Genomic DNA, 17,180 nt, shown 5'->3' with positions numbered 1-17,180 from the left:
TAACGCAAACAATCCGCCAGAGAACCATATTTGTTAACAAGTGAGAGTGAACATTAAACCTGCGATAAAAAGGGTTTAATTGTACTTGAATATAGGACAAGGCATCCTTATGTTTGTTTTTTATGGCAGGTATTTATGATACAGTACTGGCAAAGTGTAATCAACTGTAATTAACCACTGTGGGAAAATATCAACAGGAATAAACAAGCTATTGTCCGATTTCAGGCACTTGCTGCTTAACAGATTTCAGATGAAAACAACGCTTTTATACTGTATTGCAATCAAATGTCTGTTAAACAGGCGGCACGGCGGTCGAGTGGTTAGCGCACAGACCTCACAGCTAGGAGACCAGGGTTCAATTCCAATTCAGTTCCCAATTCAATGGGTTTTCTCCGGGTACTCCGGTTTCCTCCCACATTCCAAAAACATGCTAGGTTAATTGGTGACTCCAAATTGTCCATAGGTATGAATGTGAGTGTGAATGGTTGTTTGTCTATATGTGCCCTGTGATTGGCTGGCCACCAGTCCAGGGTGTACCCTGCCTCTCGCCCAGAGACAGCTGGAATAGGCTCCCTAATTAGGATGAGGAAAATGAACGTGTGCTCTTTTAAACATCTGAATGCCACACAGACCCGATCAGAACATAAACATAATTGTAGCTTGTGACAAAGTTCACACAAATACTGTACATACGGTAATGATAGCACCAATGCTGGTGGTAACACAGTAAAAGGTGTTGACTAGCCCACCAATATACTGTAGTAACGCCCACAAGACAATCTTATTCTCGTTCTGTGTGATCTTTATTTACAAACAACTTTGCCACCCAAATGAAGCTGATATTTGAAAGCACAATTCCGCCTTAAATACTTCATATACTTCACTATACTACACTACATAAGTGGTTCTTACAAGACTTGTTTGTCAAAAGGCATCCAAGTTGCCTTGAAGGGTTCATGTGGGTTCAGAGTTCCAGGGAGTTGTGTAATTGCTATACATTTCCATAAGAACAAAGGTGATGTAGGTTCATATAGAGGAGTATGAATGCAAAATAATTAGTCAGCCACAAATCATTAAGATATGTTGCAGAGTGACAGCCAAGAGAAACATGCTCTCTCTGACTATAGGGCTTCCCAAACAAATTACACCCTTGAGACTAGAAAATACAGAGCAAGACATGGGAATTGGACTAACACACAATGAAAAATGTAGTAGAAATTCTATGTTAATAGCCTCCAAGTTACATAACTTCTACTTTACTTATTATACCTGTATATTTTCCATGTCTTTTTCTGGATTTCATTTTATTTCGACACAACAAACAAACAATGGATCACCTATAGTAGCCCCTATTGTGTAATGTTCTTATATATAGCATTAAGGTCAAACCTCAGTTTTTTAAAAGATGGTCTATTTTTGGCTTCATGCTGCCAGCAACTGCTCATAATCCTGGAGACTTCCAGTGGGCAGTTTCTTGGAGCCGCCATGCGGTATCCTAAAAAAAAAACATCACCACAATAGCTCACTGAAATTATTATTTTTTTTTTAAGCATTAAAGAGGTTGTTCTCGTCAAATATTGATGAGTTATGTCTAAATTGCATGTACATTTACCTTTTTCTACCTCATCTCTCGTCTGCTGGTTGCTCATGCTGGTGTATGGATTGAGTCCCAAGGAGAAGGCCTCCCATAGAAGCACACCAAAGCTCCACACGTCACTCTCTGTGGTATACCGACCTAAATCAGCCAGCAGGGGGCAGTGTTGATAAAGACACCCACCCACAACACACAAACAAAGGCTGGTATTGATCATATTAATATTGATGCCAGCAGAATAAAATCTGGTTTGGGAAAAGGGACACTAATTAGAGTCTTATTTCAAATTTTAACTTATAATCATATAAATAATTACAATGATCACAATAAGATGACAACACAAATTTTACTTGATCTACCCATTTTATATACTATTTTATTTGTTGTATTTAATTTGATTTGATTTAAAAACATATGGTGAACAAAATAGCCTCACTTTTATCAGAGTCAGTGATGGATTAAAATTTGAGCACGGCTCAATTTTCGATTGTGACCCACACTGTGTTGAAATGTCAGCTAGAGAGAGAAGTAGAAGAGATTCTGTTGCTGGTTTAATTTAGTCATTCCTGATAACATGGGAGAGCTACAATTTTATAGTTTGGAGTGGAACTGTCCAGCTGCTGAAATACATACATATCATCCCCATCCATCCACAACAATTATTTCTCACATTCACACTTATGGACAATTTAGATTTGGATTTTAAGACACGTTTTTACAAAAAAATAAACAACTGCCACCTTAAACGCTATATTGTGGTGCAGCTACTTTTAATCTGACATCTCCTTGACTTCAGACGCACGAGTCAACAAGGAAATGTCAGGAGCCAAAACCTGAGCTATCAGTGAACTCACAACGTGCTTGTCAACCCCTTGGAAGGCAGTGCAGGTTATATACCAGTATAACCACATAACAGCTTGACTCACGGTGTAATCTTTCAAAGAACACTTTACAAACAGCAATAAATTCATCACATAGCAACTTAATACTCAAAAGGTGTATATGCAACCTTTAAAGGGGACATATTGTGCTTATTTTGTACCCTTTGTATTGAGTTGTGGACTCCTATAGAGCAGCCACACACAATAATCCGCACAGAAAACATTCTTGATCTTCCAGAATATGCACCTATTCCGGCTGTATTTCCTTGGATTTGTGCTTCTTGTGGTCTGTTTTGATTTATTCCACCCACAGTCGGTGGGGTACACCCTGGACTGGTCGCCAGCCAATCACAGGGCACATATAGACAAACAACCATTCACACTCACATTCATACCTATGGACAATTTGGAGTCACCAATTAACCTAGCATGTTTTTGGAATGTGGGAGGAAACCAGAGTCCCCGGAGAAAACCCACGCATGCGCGGGGAGAACATGCAAACTCCACACAGAGATGTCCGAGGGTGGAATCGAACTCATGTCTCCTAGCAGTGTGGCCTGCATGCTAACAACTCGTTCACCATGCAGCCTTAAAACATATTTAATAATCGTTTAAAAAAAATGTATAATTTATTTCTAATTGTGTTATTAGTATTGTCCTCATATAGTTCTTAGAAGGCTCAATTTGATTGACATGTATTTTCTATATGTCTAGAGGCACAAAGTCAAGAGGCATGTGTCGCTGCCATAACTCTGACTCTGCATATCAAGATGTCAACATAAAGCATGAAGGTAGGGTGCGGTGAGGTCTCTAAAGATGACTGATTGAACACTTGCAGCTCAGTAACAAGCAGTGATGTATGATTAGCAGCGGGTGCAGACAGGGACAGCAGGGTAAAAGTAGATGTAATATACCGTAGTTGAGCGCTTCCGGAGCAGTCCATTTGATGGGAATCTGTTTGAGGCCACCCTCCACAGAGTAGACTCCATCCTCCTGTTGCCGCGACATCCCAAAATCACTGATCTTCACAACATGATAATCAGCCACCAGACAGTTCCTGGCTGCTAGATCTCTGCAAAAACACACATGGCATATGCAAGCTGGCTTTATACACACAGTTCACACATAAACAACACAAAACTGTGTAAGGACTCAAAGGGAGAGCAGATGCTCTCGTTATGTCAGTGATATTACATGCAAATCCCTCTGACATGCTATATATAACATTTAATCACAAACATGAGTGGATTATTCATCACCTTACAGTCCTAGTAGCAAGAAGCATTTGTTTTGAATGCTGCAGGGCTCCCTCTACTGTTGGGTTGCAAAACTTCAAAACAGTAAATACACTCTTGAATTTTAAGGAGGCTCTTCACAATGTAACATGAAGAAATGAGAGTGAGACAAACCATTTTTTGAGTAAGGAATTTATTTCAAATAATTTTAAATATGCAGGCTTTTCATCAGCTGATCAAAAATGTAAGAATACAGTCTTTAAAAGACAAAATTTTGGCAAATATTTGGCATTTTACAGTTTACACTGTTATGATCTCTTATGGATCAAAAAAGTCAAGTGGTACACCCCAAAATATTTCACTGATCCGATTGGTTGTCTGTCAAAACATGGGACAATCCCTGGCCCAAATTAAGGTTGTTAGTTGTTAGTGTAGTGCTGATGGACAATGAAGCTTCAGGTTGTGCACGGGCGTCAAAAGATGTTGCAGGGGGGGATCCCTCATGACTGAAAGCCCTCATCTGTGTTGTAATATCTGTGTTCTTAAACAGGACATTACTGTGACATTATTCTAGTTTAATGGTTGTTTGCAAAAAAAAATGCTTACTCAAAATGTTTTTTTTTGTCTCACTCCCATTTCTACTTTTTGCAAGTTGAAGCTCTACTTAGAAACTCCTTAAAGTCCAACAATGCAAAATGTAAATTCATGCATTTTTTTCAACTGGTCTTAAAAATGTTGATCAGGAGTGTAATGGATGTACTTGCATGTTAAAGAGAGAGAATCTTTGTTAGAAATATCTGCAATAATTTCATTATATTGGACATTTATTTTTTTTTTTTGGTGTTTAATCTGATCTGATGAAACTATTTACAGTTAACACAAACATTAGAATTCAAACTCCAGCATGTTTGCACTCTTTGTAATTATGTTTTTTATGTAACTTTATTAAGAATGTTAAAAATAAACTATACAATTACCATTATTATGACCAAAGTGGCAAAAGAGTGGCAACATTAACTAGAAGAAACCAACATCTTTGTATCTTCAATCTTGCTTTTTTTGTTACCTGTGAATGCACTTCTTTTTCTCTAGGTACTCCATGCCGGCTGCAACATTTTCTACCATCCCGACCAACATCTTAGGGGTCAGATTTGGACCTTCCTGTCGCAAGAAGGAAAGGAAATCTCCACCTTGTCAAACGTTTACACACAGAGATGACAAAAAAAAAAGCAAAATGGGAAAACAGTTAATGTTTTGGGAGAACAAGCCAAGGGGGAAAACATTTGACACATTCTATACCTCAACCTACACCTCATTTTTTTATCTTGTTAAGTGAAAGCAAGCAATAATTGAGTAAATGAATTCTACATAACATTTACTTTGATACTTCAGGGAATTGTTACATTTCTACTGAGGGTAGGCGGCATATGTAGAAAATGGATGGATGGAAGATTCAAGCTAATCTGCGACTTGTGACAACTGGCGTTTGTTTACATGCTTGAGAGGCGGATTGATGAGGTCATCTTTTGCGTGCCAACAAATACATATCTGTACAGTATGTATGTATGTATGTACATACTGTACGTTTGCATTTCAAGCAGCTTTGTTTATTCAAGCACATATGTACGTGCCATGAGCTTTAGTGTGATTCCCTGTCCACCCACTGATATCGAGGCCAAGATGAAAGTTATGCAGCTAGCAAGAAAGTGGAGAGTCAAGCCTTCGGGACCTTCTATTACCATAGGAAACGTGAATTCACTACCGAGCAAAATTTACGAGCTGTCAAGACCTTCAAATTTGTGCTTTACGGAATGGCTAAAAGCTTGTGTCCCAGAGGCTAACACGAGGGGCCTTTCAGTACAGTCAGAGCAACCAGGGACACAAGACCCCGTGGAACACACAAAGGAGGTGGTTTTATCTGGTTTTATCAGGTCACCACTGGTGTCAAGCGATATTTTTTGCAAGATTTCCAAGTAAATCCCCCCACAACAATGAATATTTACCTTGAACCAGTTCCATTATAATATAGATGGGCTGCTTCTGTGTGCACACGCCAATCAGCTTGACAATGTTAGGATGATCGTACTGTTTGAGGATCCTGAAGACAGGACACAACAACAGTATGATGAGTATGAGGATGTGTCTTTGCGAGCGACATGTTCATCATGCAGTTCTTCACTAAACCTGGCCTCCATCAGGAACTTATTCTTGTGCTCTAGTGCCAGGCTCTCCTTGCAGGCCTTCACCGCGACAGGAGTGTTATCACAACGCAAAGTTCCACTGTACACTTCTCCAAAGTTACCCTGTGTAGTCAAAACACCAGCACACACTCACTTGGAAATGCAACATTATAGTCTGACAGTTATTATTGTCTGTTCTATATGATCATATCTGATTGGATTATTAGTTGTTTTTGCTTTTGTGTACCAATTAACTCTAATATATTCATTTATTTGCTATTTTGCACAATTCCCAATCTGATATTGCATGTATCTTGCCCACAAATGCACTAAAACAACATCGAACCTCACTAGGTGTAAGTGAAAATATAATGCATAGAAAATATTGTCATATTGAGAAAATATTGACATTTTGTATGAGCACATGCAAAACAACATCCAACCTCACCAGGTCTAAGTGAAAATATAATGCATAAAAAATATTGTCATATTGAGAAAATATTGAGAAAATATTGAGAAAATATTGAGAAAATATTGAGAAAATATTGAGATTTTGTATGAGCACATACAAAACAACATCCAACCTCAGTAGGTGTAAGTGAAAATATAATGCATAGAAAATATTGTCAACGTTAAGCTTACCCACCCGCCCGATGAGGTTTCCCAATATAACATCATCATGTTCCAGGACCCATTTGTCCTAGAATAAATCAGCAAAAAGCAGGAGAGCCATTAAGCAGCTAACGGGTAGTATTTTATCTAAATGGAAGAACTAAGTGAGTGATCACATGGAGACAAAATGAGCAAATGATGCAGCACCTTGAGCACAGGTTTCCTCAGCTGTATATTATACTTCTTGGTGATGTGCTGTCGTGAGGAGAGCATATGATGGATCAGCTGCGGGATGCTGCAGAAGCTCTCGCCGTCTAAGCGGTACTGATTCTTCATCACACCCAAAAGCATTCACAGAGAGAGTAAGGCGGATACTTGAGATGCCATTCATCATGGCACACTGCGAGGTCACTCACGTCTGAGTTCTGGATGAGGAAATGCTTGCAGGAGCCATCCCAGTGGACAGAGAGCACATAACCTTGTTTTTCTAAACTCTGTCTAACCAAGAAATCCCCATCAGACTGAAGAAGCTGATGGACCTCCAGCCTAGGAATGGCTCCGTGGTACCAGTCCTGCTGCTCCAGGGGACAATCTGCTTCCTTTATCTGTAGAGAGAAGTCTCCAGATGTTAGTCATCATAGAATAAAAGAGTCTGATTTTGAATTAGATCAATAAAGATGCTTGGCAAAAGAGTCATGTTTTCCTGTGCCAACCTTCTTGGGAGTCCTTGTTGTAAAGTATTATTATTTAATACCTTGTTAAACACCGTTTTAGCAGCAGTTTCTAAGCATGAATTTCTATTTTGTACACCCTGGTCAATAAATAAATAATAATCTATCTTAACCCTCTCCTACCTTCAGGAGCTCCAGAGAGTGACAGGTGGATGTTGTTGTTTACATCATTTTTTAATACCTAAAACATGATGCATTGTTTACTTATAGTAACTGCCAGCAACACAGAGACTAATAGAATGTTAACACTCACTGGACACTTCATTTGGCACACATGTACTATCTTATGATAGCCTTTACCAAGATAACAAGGCTTAGTATTGATTGACACTGTCAGTATGACACAGTACAGTTGACACATGACTGCAAACTACAATTACAGATTGTTACATGAACACCTCTTTGATAGCGTCAATCAAAACGTTAATCTTTGTAAAGGAAACATTGTTAATGTGCTGGAGCTCATGAGATTGTGAACCTAATACGTATATAGAATCAACCTACATCACTTTTGGCTTTAAACAGACTTATTTTGATTCCATTCCCGAAGCGCTTGGATGCTGTTTGGTTGTGGTCCTGAAAAGCAGAATCAGAGCAAAAAGATGCAGGTTACTGAAATACATCATTCTGAACATCATCACATATAAAAGTTAATTGTTTATTTATATGAAGCGAGTTATTACTTATTGTGTGTTGATTTTTCATAGTTTTATTTAAGGAGTTCAATGGGTGATGTGAGGAAACTCATCTCAACAGTGAATAAAACATACATTAAAGGGGATTACGCTTACCACTATTATGACCTATAAATGTTGTTACAATGTTGTATTCTTGTGTTAAACGATGTCAAAGTGTCAGATAATGAAATTTGCGCATTAGGAAGTGAGCCCTGAAAGAAATTTTGGTTGGCTCTGCACGTTCGGTTTTACAGCGTTTTTTTCCAACACTAAGTTCTATTGATGTCAATGTGATTCGGACTTCCTTATATGAGCTGCAGATTGCCTGCACTCAGTAAACACGGACACACGGATGTCCGCGGGGGGAATAAATTAAACAGACCGAAATCAATGGAAATGTTACAGAAAGGGGTGCAGATTCTGGAAGATCTAGAAAGCTTTCTGCGCGGGTTATTGTGTGTAGCTGCTCTATAGGAGTCCGCAACTCAATACAAAGTGCTGCAATTTGGTTAATAGGTCCCCTTAATAGTAAATTTAATAGTAAAAAGAGCAGAGCTGCTAAAGTCATCATCATGAATGCAATAATCCATCCAATGATGTACACATAAACCTTTAAACTCTTGATGAATTTAATTCAAAGTATTAAAGCCACACTGTAAAGAAATACCAAAAAAAGCAGCCTGACACCAGACGCCACTGTCTCTCTATCAAAAGAATGATGTAATATTTGTTTAAAACACTGGCTATATTGTTAAATAAAGCAAATAACAGAGGTGAGAGACCCAATAATACTATAATAATAATAATATAGTATAATAATACTGAGGGACATCCTCAACAGTTCTCATCTCCTCATCACAGTTGCACCTAATTCACTACCCCGATTGAACATTTGCCTTGTTAGTTTACTGCAAACCACTGCAGGTTAAGAAACTAAAGAAAAATATATAATTTACAATAGGGGGACAATAATTTTAAGTGAAAGATTATACATTTCTGTTACTCAACTTAATTCTGATAAGCGAAATGATGGATTTAAGGGGATTTTGATGGGTTTGACATTCCTCAAAATGCAGCCAGGAAAGAGCAATAAAGTTTTAACGACTTCTGTCACAGCTGAAATAACCAAATATTATTTATTGGCAGTTAAAAGCGACTAGTGATATTTCAAGAGAGGGGGGAAGTGTCCATAAAAAATCATCTTAATTTGTACAACTTGAAGTGATTTCATTACCAGCAGAGAGATCAGACACCTCAGCAGCTGGAAGCAGCCCAATGTAATCATAATCTAATCTATTTTCATGATTAATCCTGACAGTTAAACCCACATGTCTAACCTTTGTATCATCATGGAGGTAAATACACAGCATTTGTTCAGAACATAACACATGAGATGAATAGAGAACCTCTGCCAGAACGTACATGGTGTCCAGCGTCTGTGTTCATCTGCATGGCAGGTGGAGGTTCTTTGGAGCCCAACTCCTCCAACTTTGTTTTCAGAATCAGCCTCTGGACCTCCATCTTGGCTCTCCTACCTTGAGATAGAGCGACCTGCTGCCGACACTCTTCCAGAGCATTTCTCTTGCTGAGTTGGTAGACCCTGCACACAATCGTCAATTTGTTGATGCTTCACTGGAAAGAAAGCAGAGACGTGAAATGTCAAGGGAAAATACAGTGTGGTCCATGGTTGTTGGGAAAATATTGAGAAATCAGTCACAGCCCGAAGAGGCCATCGGGACCAAATCTTCCCCGAACTGGACTCCCTCGACGCATAGAAAGGCTGTACCGAGAAATTCCGTCCATCAAAATGATCAACCGGAAACAGGCTGGACTTACTGCTGGCAATGCAAACCGAGCTCCGAATGGCACACCACCAATCCCGTACTCCTGGAGCACCCCCCCAAAGAATGCCATAAGGGACACGATTGAATGCCTTTTCCAAGTCTATCACCTATCACACTAATGAGGAGAAACTGCATAGAAAATGGCTGGATGTTGTTTATTAGGAGTGAGGTTTTATTTGTTAGACACACCTTCCTTGACATATGCACCATCCTCCACTATGTTTTCCGACAAATCACTTCTGTTGTTTTTGTGTGATCCTGCAGGGTAACTAACAAACTGCGTAAACCAGGGGTCTCAAACATGTGGCCCGTGGGCCAAATGTGGCCCGCAGGACACAAGTTTGAGGCCCCCGCCTTGATATGAAAAATTAATGTTAGTGCGCAAGTTTGATATGGATGCTGTATGGTATCATGTACCCAGAAAAAATAATTGTGTTTGATTAATGTTCATGTTAAAGGTTAAATAACTGTTAATAGTTATCCTCCCTATCCGTGTGGAAGTGGTAAGTTTTTGGCTATTTAAGTTTCAAAGGTCAAGCTTAATACTATTGCCTGCGATTCTGATGTGAAAACAATATATACAGCAGGGGTCTCAAACACGCGGCCCGCGGGCCAAATGTGGCCCGCAGGACACTAGTTTGAGGCATCTGCCTTGATATAAAAGTTTAATGTCAGTGCGGCCTGCGCAAGTTTGATATGGATGCTGTATGGTATCATGTACCCAGAAAAAAATATTACGTTTGATTAATGTTCATGTTAAAGGTTAAATAACTGTTAATAGTTATCCTCCCTATCCGTGTGGAAGTGGTAAGTTTTTGGCTATTTAAGTTTAAAGGAAATAACTTGAAGGCTACCGTTTAGGTCGCTAGCTCTCTAGTTTGCGAGTTAGCATGTGTCTCAAGACCCTGCAGTTGCGCAATATGTTGTAAATAAAAAGAGTATAAATGTGACTATAGTCGTGATTTGTCATGTCTACAGGGCTCTAATAATGCTTTGTTAATTTTAATCTGAAAAAAAATATTTTTCTACCCACCAACTATATGTATATGTGGTGTCTTAAGTTTTTATTATTTGCCGTTTTATTATTATTATTATATTTATTTATTACTGATAGATTGATTTTCTTTATTCTTGATTTGTTTATTTATTTTTCATCTTATTTTGTGCAGAAAAATAAAAATTAAGATATTTGAGAACAGTGGAATGTTTTATCAGAGCTTTTATTGTAGAAAATCGGAACCAAAGCACTAAAAAAGTTTATATATTTTTCTGTTTTTAATAAATTTTTTTTGGAAAACCTGATGCGGCCCAGCCTTGCCCAGACCCTAGCTCCAGTGGCCCCCAGGTAAATTGAGTTTGAGATCCCTGGCGTAAACAAAAGCTAAATCCAGTCACATGGAGGTAATTCATTTTCTATTTTAAGCAACTTGCAAAACAAAGACTCCACACAAGTGAAGCAACGAGAAGACAAAAGACAACACAGATGTCAATAAGTTCTATCGACAAGCAGGATCAATAAAGAGGCAACTTCTCTGGTGCAGCTTTACTATCCAAACATCCCTGTAGAGCCCACAGGGATGACGACATGAAGCTCCGCTACTGCTATTTCTACCATCTCTGGAAATATGTACACTACAGTATATTGATCCTTGAACATATCATATATATTAAGTCTTGTTTAGTTCATCCTGTATTGACTCGGTCCTCCTACACATGGACAGATGCGATGTACATACATAGCTACTAGAAAACTGACATTTTTGGATGCCTATTAAAAGCTTTATCAATGTTCATTAATTCATTCATTTTCTACCGATTATCCTCAAGAAGGTCACGGGGGTGCTGGAGCCTATCCCAGCTGTATTCGGCGAGAGGCGGGGTACACTCTGGACTGGTCGCCAGCCAATTACAGGGCACATATAGACAAACAACCATTCACACTCACATTCATACCTATGGACAATTTGGAGTCGCCAATTAACCTAGCATGTTTTTGGAATGTTACCCGGGAGAAAACCCACGCATGCACGGGGAGAACATGCAAACTCCACACAGAGATGGCTGAGGTTGGAATCGAACCCGGGTCTCCTAGCTGTGAGGCTTGCATGCTAACCACTTCAGCTCCGTACAGCCCTTTTATAAATGTTTTGATAACAGAATACTACCTTTGTAGAGTAGCATGTACTGTCAAAGTTAACGCGTTAATGACGTATTAACGGAAGGTTCCTTTAACGGCTCCTTTAATGTTCTTAGCATATGATATCATATAATATCAGAGTGGCCCTTAAATTCTTTCATTTTTCAATAAATGGCCCTCGGTAGGAAAGGTATTGACACCCCTGGGTTAGGCCATGTTGTCTATTCACCTCTGGCCGTTCCTGGATCCTCCCACCTCCATCTCCAAATCCAGCTCCAGCTGTTCTACTGACACCTGCTGCGTGCCCAGAGACCGGGTCAGGTCCAGCAGTTCCTCCTCTATTGCAGTCAGCCTGGGCCAAAAAAATGGAGTCACACAATGGAACAAAAAGTGGTGAAAAGTGGAATATGTGATGTTCTATTTGGTCTCACTTATGCTGGACTGTCTCCAGTGTTAAGTCGTTTAACTCCACATCTTGAGGGTCTAGTTTCTCTGTGTTCTCCAGAAGACTGCAATCAAATTCTGCACAAGCAGGAATTTCCTCTACAGACCTGAAACACACAAACACACAGAGTTCACACAGTTCACATGATTATTGCTCTAGCCAAGCTTGTTCACGGCCTGCCTGACCTTCTACCGGGAGAAAGCCTTGTTACCTGTTCTGTTGGATGAAGCTCTCATACTCTGTGAGAGGATCGATGGACATAATAGCAGTCGACATTTCTCTGTGGATGTGCACTACTTCATGATGAACCAGGGAGGAAATATCAAAATACTCCTGGAGGATCTCCTTTCTGGCACAGACAATAATGTGAAACGTACATTTAGACACCCGCTAAATAATTACATAAGGTATGTGTGAATATGAATGGACAGACATTTACATTACATTACAAATCTTTAAATTGTGAATGCAAACGGGATCGCTTTTTGTGGGAAGTGAATAGACGGGCAATTATGTTGTGTTTGTGATATACAGTATGGAGGAGATATATGTATGAAAATGTTGATATCGGCTGATACTTGCTTTAAAATGCCGATCCCCTCTGCCGATCATCTACGCACTCACCCAAAAGGGACTTCCTTTTTGTTTTTTGTCGTCTACTTTTCTATTTTTTTGGTAGAAAAGCACTCATATTGTGATTTACAGTAGAAATATTAGTCCTACTTGTATTTTATATAGGGCGGCACGGCACTCAACCGCCATTCAAAGAACACTGCCTCTGTATGTCCGCCCCCACCCCCTCCCAGACTCACCACAATAGAGGACAGAAACTTTTTTTGTGGCCAAAAGTATAGAAGAGCCTCCTTCTGCAAATTATAGCCGCACAAACACTCAAGCACTTTAAAACCCTGATGAAAACGGAATGGTTTTTCAATGGAGTTCATCAAAGACTAAACAAGCACATTGATTTTTACTGTCTATGTTTTATGCTAACATTTTCTGTCTGTGTTGTAGTAGTATATTTATTTATTTATTTTCTGGGGTTTTTTTGGACTGCTTTTATTGTTATTGTCTGTATTGGCTTGTGAAGCACTTTGGTCAACCTGAGTTGTTTTAATTGTGGTGTAGAAATTAAAATGTTTGACTTGACATCACTTCCTGTGCACCACTCACTCTGCTCCCATAGGGAATACATTTATAGCACAAGTCTTATTTATGTCTAATAGGTCTTCATTCATTTTCTACCGCTTTTTCCTCACAAGGGTCGCGGGGGGTGCTGGAGCCTATCCCAGCTGTCTTCGGGCGAGAGGCGGGATACACCCTGGACTGGTCGCCAGCCAATCACAGGGCACATACTATATAGACAAACAACCATTCACACTCACATTCATACCTATGGAAGATTTAACCTAGCATGTTTTTGGAATGTGGGAGGAAACCGGAGTACCCGGAGAAAACCCACGCATGCACGGGGAGAACATGCAAACTCCACACAGAGATGGCCAAGGGTGGAATTGAACCCTGGTCTCCTAGCTGTGAGGTCCGCGTGCTCCACTAGACCACCGTGCCGCCTTCTAATAGGTCTTATTTTCTGTAATTATGTTGACTGTATTGGGTAACACAAATATAAAGGTGACTATAGGGTTGTTATTTCATGTCTAGAGGGCTCTTATAATGCTTAAAAAATATTTAGAAGGTTGTAAACAGGTTTTCTATGCGCTTTTATAAATAAGGGATCCTATTTCACTGGAATTCACTTATCGCGGTTAACCTAGATCAACCAGGGATTGCTGTATTAGAATAGATAGACTGAAAATAATGTCATGTGTGTATGTGAGTGTACATGAATGGACAGATGCATGTGAAAAAGCAAATAAAAAGCTTAGTGTCTGACATGTCAACAACGCCTGTGCTCCACACATTCTACCTAGCAACAAAATGACATTGACTCGGTTTGATTCAAACCAGACAGAAAAGAAATCTGGGCTTACAGGATGAGCACCACCTCCTGCTGCAGAGCCTGCAGTGCATTAAGCAAGGCAGGCTGGAGGTGAGCGTGATGCTGCTGCTGGTATACTTGAGCTGCACGGACAGACAGCACATACTCATTGTGCACCTCGTGGAGCTTTAACGTTGCCTTGATGCAACGTTCTTTTGCTCTGTCGCGCTCCTTTTCTGTGCATACATACAACGCATATACAGGAAGAGCACAATGAGATTTACTGTAGTCAGTAAACTGCTCGGTTATGTATTGTGAGGTAAAGTGGAAATGTGTACCTTTACTGGCTTCCTGGAATTTCCTTTTTGCATTAGAAACATCTCTTGCTGCCTGCCGATAGCTGGTCTTCAGCCTCTCCACCTCTGTTTGGGTCACCTGGGGCACAAAAATGTTATTGTATATAAAAAATTATAATAATGTTTTTGGTTTGGATTTTAAATTGAATACAGAGTGAAAAACGTGAGCATTGTTTCCTTTTAAAAGGGATATTTTTTTGCCATCAAATTGAGGAACCATGAGTGTGACACATGACACAGGTTGTGAACAACATGGCTGTGATGCTCTTCTGCACGGAAGCATGAAGTATAAAAAAATACTATATGAGGAAACGGTCTGATATCTGATAACATCACCGACATGCTGGCTTGCTCACTTGCAACATCTCCTCTCGCATGCATCCATCCATCCATCCATCTTCACACAAGACGAGTTGCTTGCGTGTCAGTCACTCACTTTGCTGAGCTCCTGCCTCAAGAGGCTCCACTGCTCCGTGTAGGTTTTGCGGAGCTGCTGTTTATCACGGATGAGCAGCGTCAGTTTGCTGACGGGTCCGTTCAGCAGGTCTTCACAACATTTCCTCATCAGTTGGCTGAGAAGGTCTGTCTGTGAGACCAGAACTGCCCACGACTGGGAAACAGGTTAATGTTACCACATTGCTTCAACAATAATGGTATTGTTGGCATTCATCAATTACAATTGAAGCATTTTTCAGTTCCATTTGATGGGTTCTTCCTTGCAAGTGACAGCTAAGATCATTATCGCTTGTCTACAGTTAAGTATGGTAGTAGTAGCATGGTGGTCTGGGGCTGCACGAGTGTCTCCTGCACTGGGGAGCTGCGGTTCACTGAGGGAAAAATGAAATCCAACATATATAATAATCCCTTTTTTATCACGGTTAATTGGTTCCAGACCCGACTATTATAAGTGAATTACACCCCTATTCATTCATATATTTTTCACTTCCAAGATGACAAGTGCTTTGCTCAGGGCCCCAATTGAGGGGCGTTAAGTGGAAGGAAGTCGAATGTCATTATGGAAGTGGATTTCAGTAACAACCTGTGCGAGATAACAATAGTGTTTACATAAAATATTCACATTTTGGACACATTTGTGTATATTGTGAGGTGTACTCACGATGTCGGAGATAGTAAATCTATACTGCTGAGTTTCATTCCAATAATAAAAATGCTGAAACGTACTGTGTATCTAAATAATGTACCCACAATATTAGAAACAACACAGAGTAAACTTTCATTGAAGTGGTACTGAGCGACTAGTTGTAATTCAACTAAATACACAGTTTCTGTGAAGGGAAGCTGTTCCTCTTCTACTTCTAATAGCTGATGGGAAATGTATTGTACGGCCTGACCTTGTTGACCTGACTGATGTGATCCGGTCCCGGACCAGGTTGGGGCCGCTCTTGCTTTTCCACCATGAGAGCCATGTGATGCAGCTGTACGGCAAACTCCTTTTCGCTCTTTGCTCGCTGCCCCATCCACTTCTTCATGACCTCCATGAGGTGAAGCTCTGAGTCCAGCAGCTTCAGCACGGCCGCATGAGCACGTGGGCAGCGGAAGTCTTCCCCGAAGCCCATCTGGGACCATAAAAGCAAAACTCAAGCAAGAATTTGTCCCTGCAGAAGCTGTTATGTTGTCGTCCCAAGTGAAACAAAGTGGTGTGTTGTCGCAGCAGCTGCACTGACCAAAGATAAGTTACTTCCCTGCTTCATGCTCATGTCAGGCAGCACTTCCTCATTGGGGATGGTTTTATTGAAAGTGTCACTTTCATTTAGCGACTTATTTAAATAACTAAAAAAGATACATTGACATGTGCTATACATCATTATTTCTAAATGTATGTACTTAATAGTGCAAAGCTTACACAAATCCGCTAAATGTTGAGAGGTTTAAAACAAAAGTGATATTTAACAACCTCCAAAACCTCAAGTTTCCTCTCCACGTCTTTATTTAGAACATGAATTTATAATGATAACCATGCACAGTGCATTTACACTTCTTGTGCTCTTCTTTAGACACCGTAATCTTCATCTGTGTGCATTGTTTGTAATGCTCTGTAGTCACCGTGGATTTGTAGACCATACCTAGTCATACATAAACAAAAAATTGTCAGGTAAAAAGGGAGAGCGAAATCCATTCATTTATTCATTTTCTATGCCACTTGTCCTCACGAGGCATTTTATGGATGCAATTATTGTGTTCCTCCTTATTACCTTAATAATGTTCTATGAAAGTAATGCACATTGCTGATGTAATCATGTGTATTTATTTATGTTTAAAAAGACGGCATAGACAAGCGGTGTCTAAAGTGTGGCGTGGGGGCCATTTGCGTATCACAGCACATTCTAAAAATATAATTTAAAAGGAAACAATTGGAACATGGAGAAATCAGCAGTAATTTTACAAGATTAAAGTAAAAATATTAAGAGAAAAATGCTGTAAACTGTGGTAATTGTAAGAATAATGTTGTAATATTATGAAGATAAATAGTGCAATTATAGTAGAAAGTAGAAAAAAATGTAAGTCATAATATTATGAGAAACATACAA

The 17,180-nt window shown here is 39.7% G+C and overlaps 1 protein-coding gene across 1 annotated transcript; it reads right to left on the bottom strand.

Annotated features, from left to right (window-relative positions):
- Window positions 1–831: 831 nt before the first annotated feature.
- Window positions 832–16,226, bottom strand: fes (FES proto-oncogene, tyrosine kinase). The gene is made up of 18 exons (XM_058089227.1): window positions 15,984–16,226; window positions 15,068–15,241; window positions 14,614–14,710; window positions 14,328–14,511; window positions 12,548–12,685; window positions 12,323–12,442; window positions 12,121–12,243; window positions 9,333–9,510; window positions 7,738–7,809; window positions 6,919–7,107; window positions 6,710–6,832; window positions 6,537–6,590; window positions 5,895–6,013; window positions 5,714–5,808; window positions 4,777–4,900; window positions 3,390–3,547; window positions 1,613–1,735; window positions 832–1,495 (listed from the first exon to the last, which is right to left on the bottom strand). Exons 1-18 carry the CDS (start codon window positions 16,206–16,208, stop codon window positions 1,350–1,352), a joined length of 2,442 nt encoding a protein of 813 aa, XP_057945210.1. The 5' UTR covers window positions 16,209–16,226; the 3' UTR covers window positions 832–1,349.
- Between the last annotated feature and the right edge of the window lie 954 nt (window positions 16,227–17,180).

This window comes from Doryrhamphus excisus, chromosome 12 (assembly GCF_030265055.1).
Source record: "Doryrhamphus excisus isolate RoL2022-K1 chromosome 12, RoL_Dexc_1.0, whole genome shotgun sequence".
NCBI lineage: Eukaryota > Metazoa > Chordata > Actinopteri > Syngnathiformes > Syngnathidae > Doryrhamphus > Doryrhamphus excisus.
Note: the sequence above shows the minus strand (reverse complement) of the source record. Positions and strands in the feature narration are given on the sequence as shown.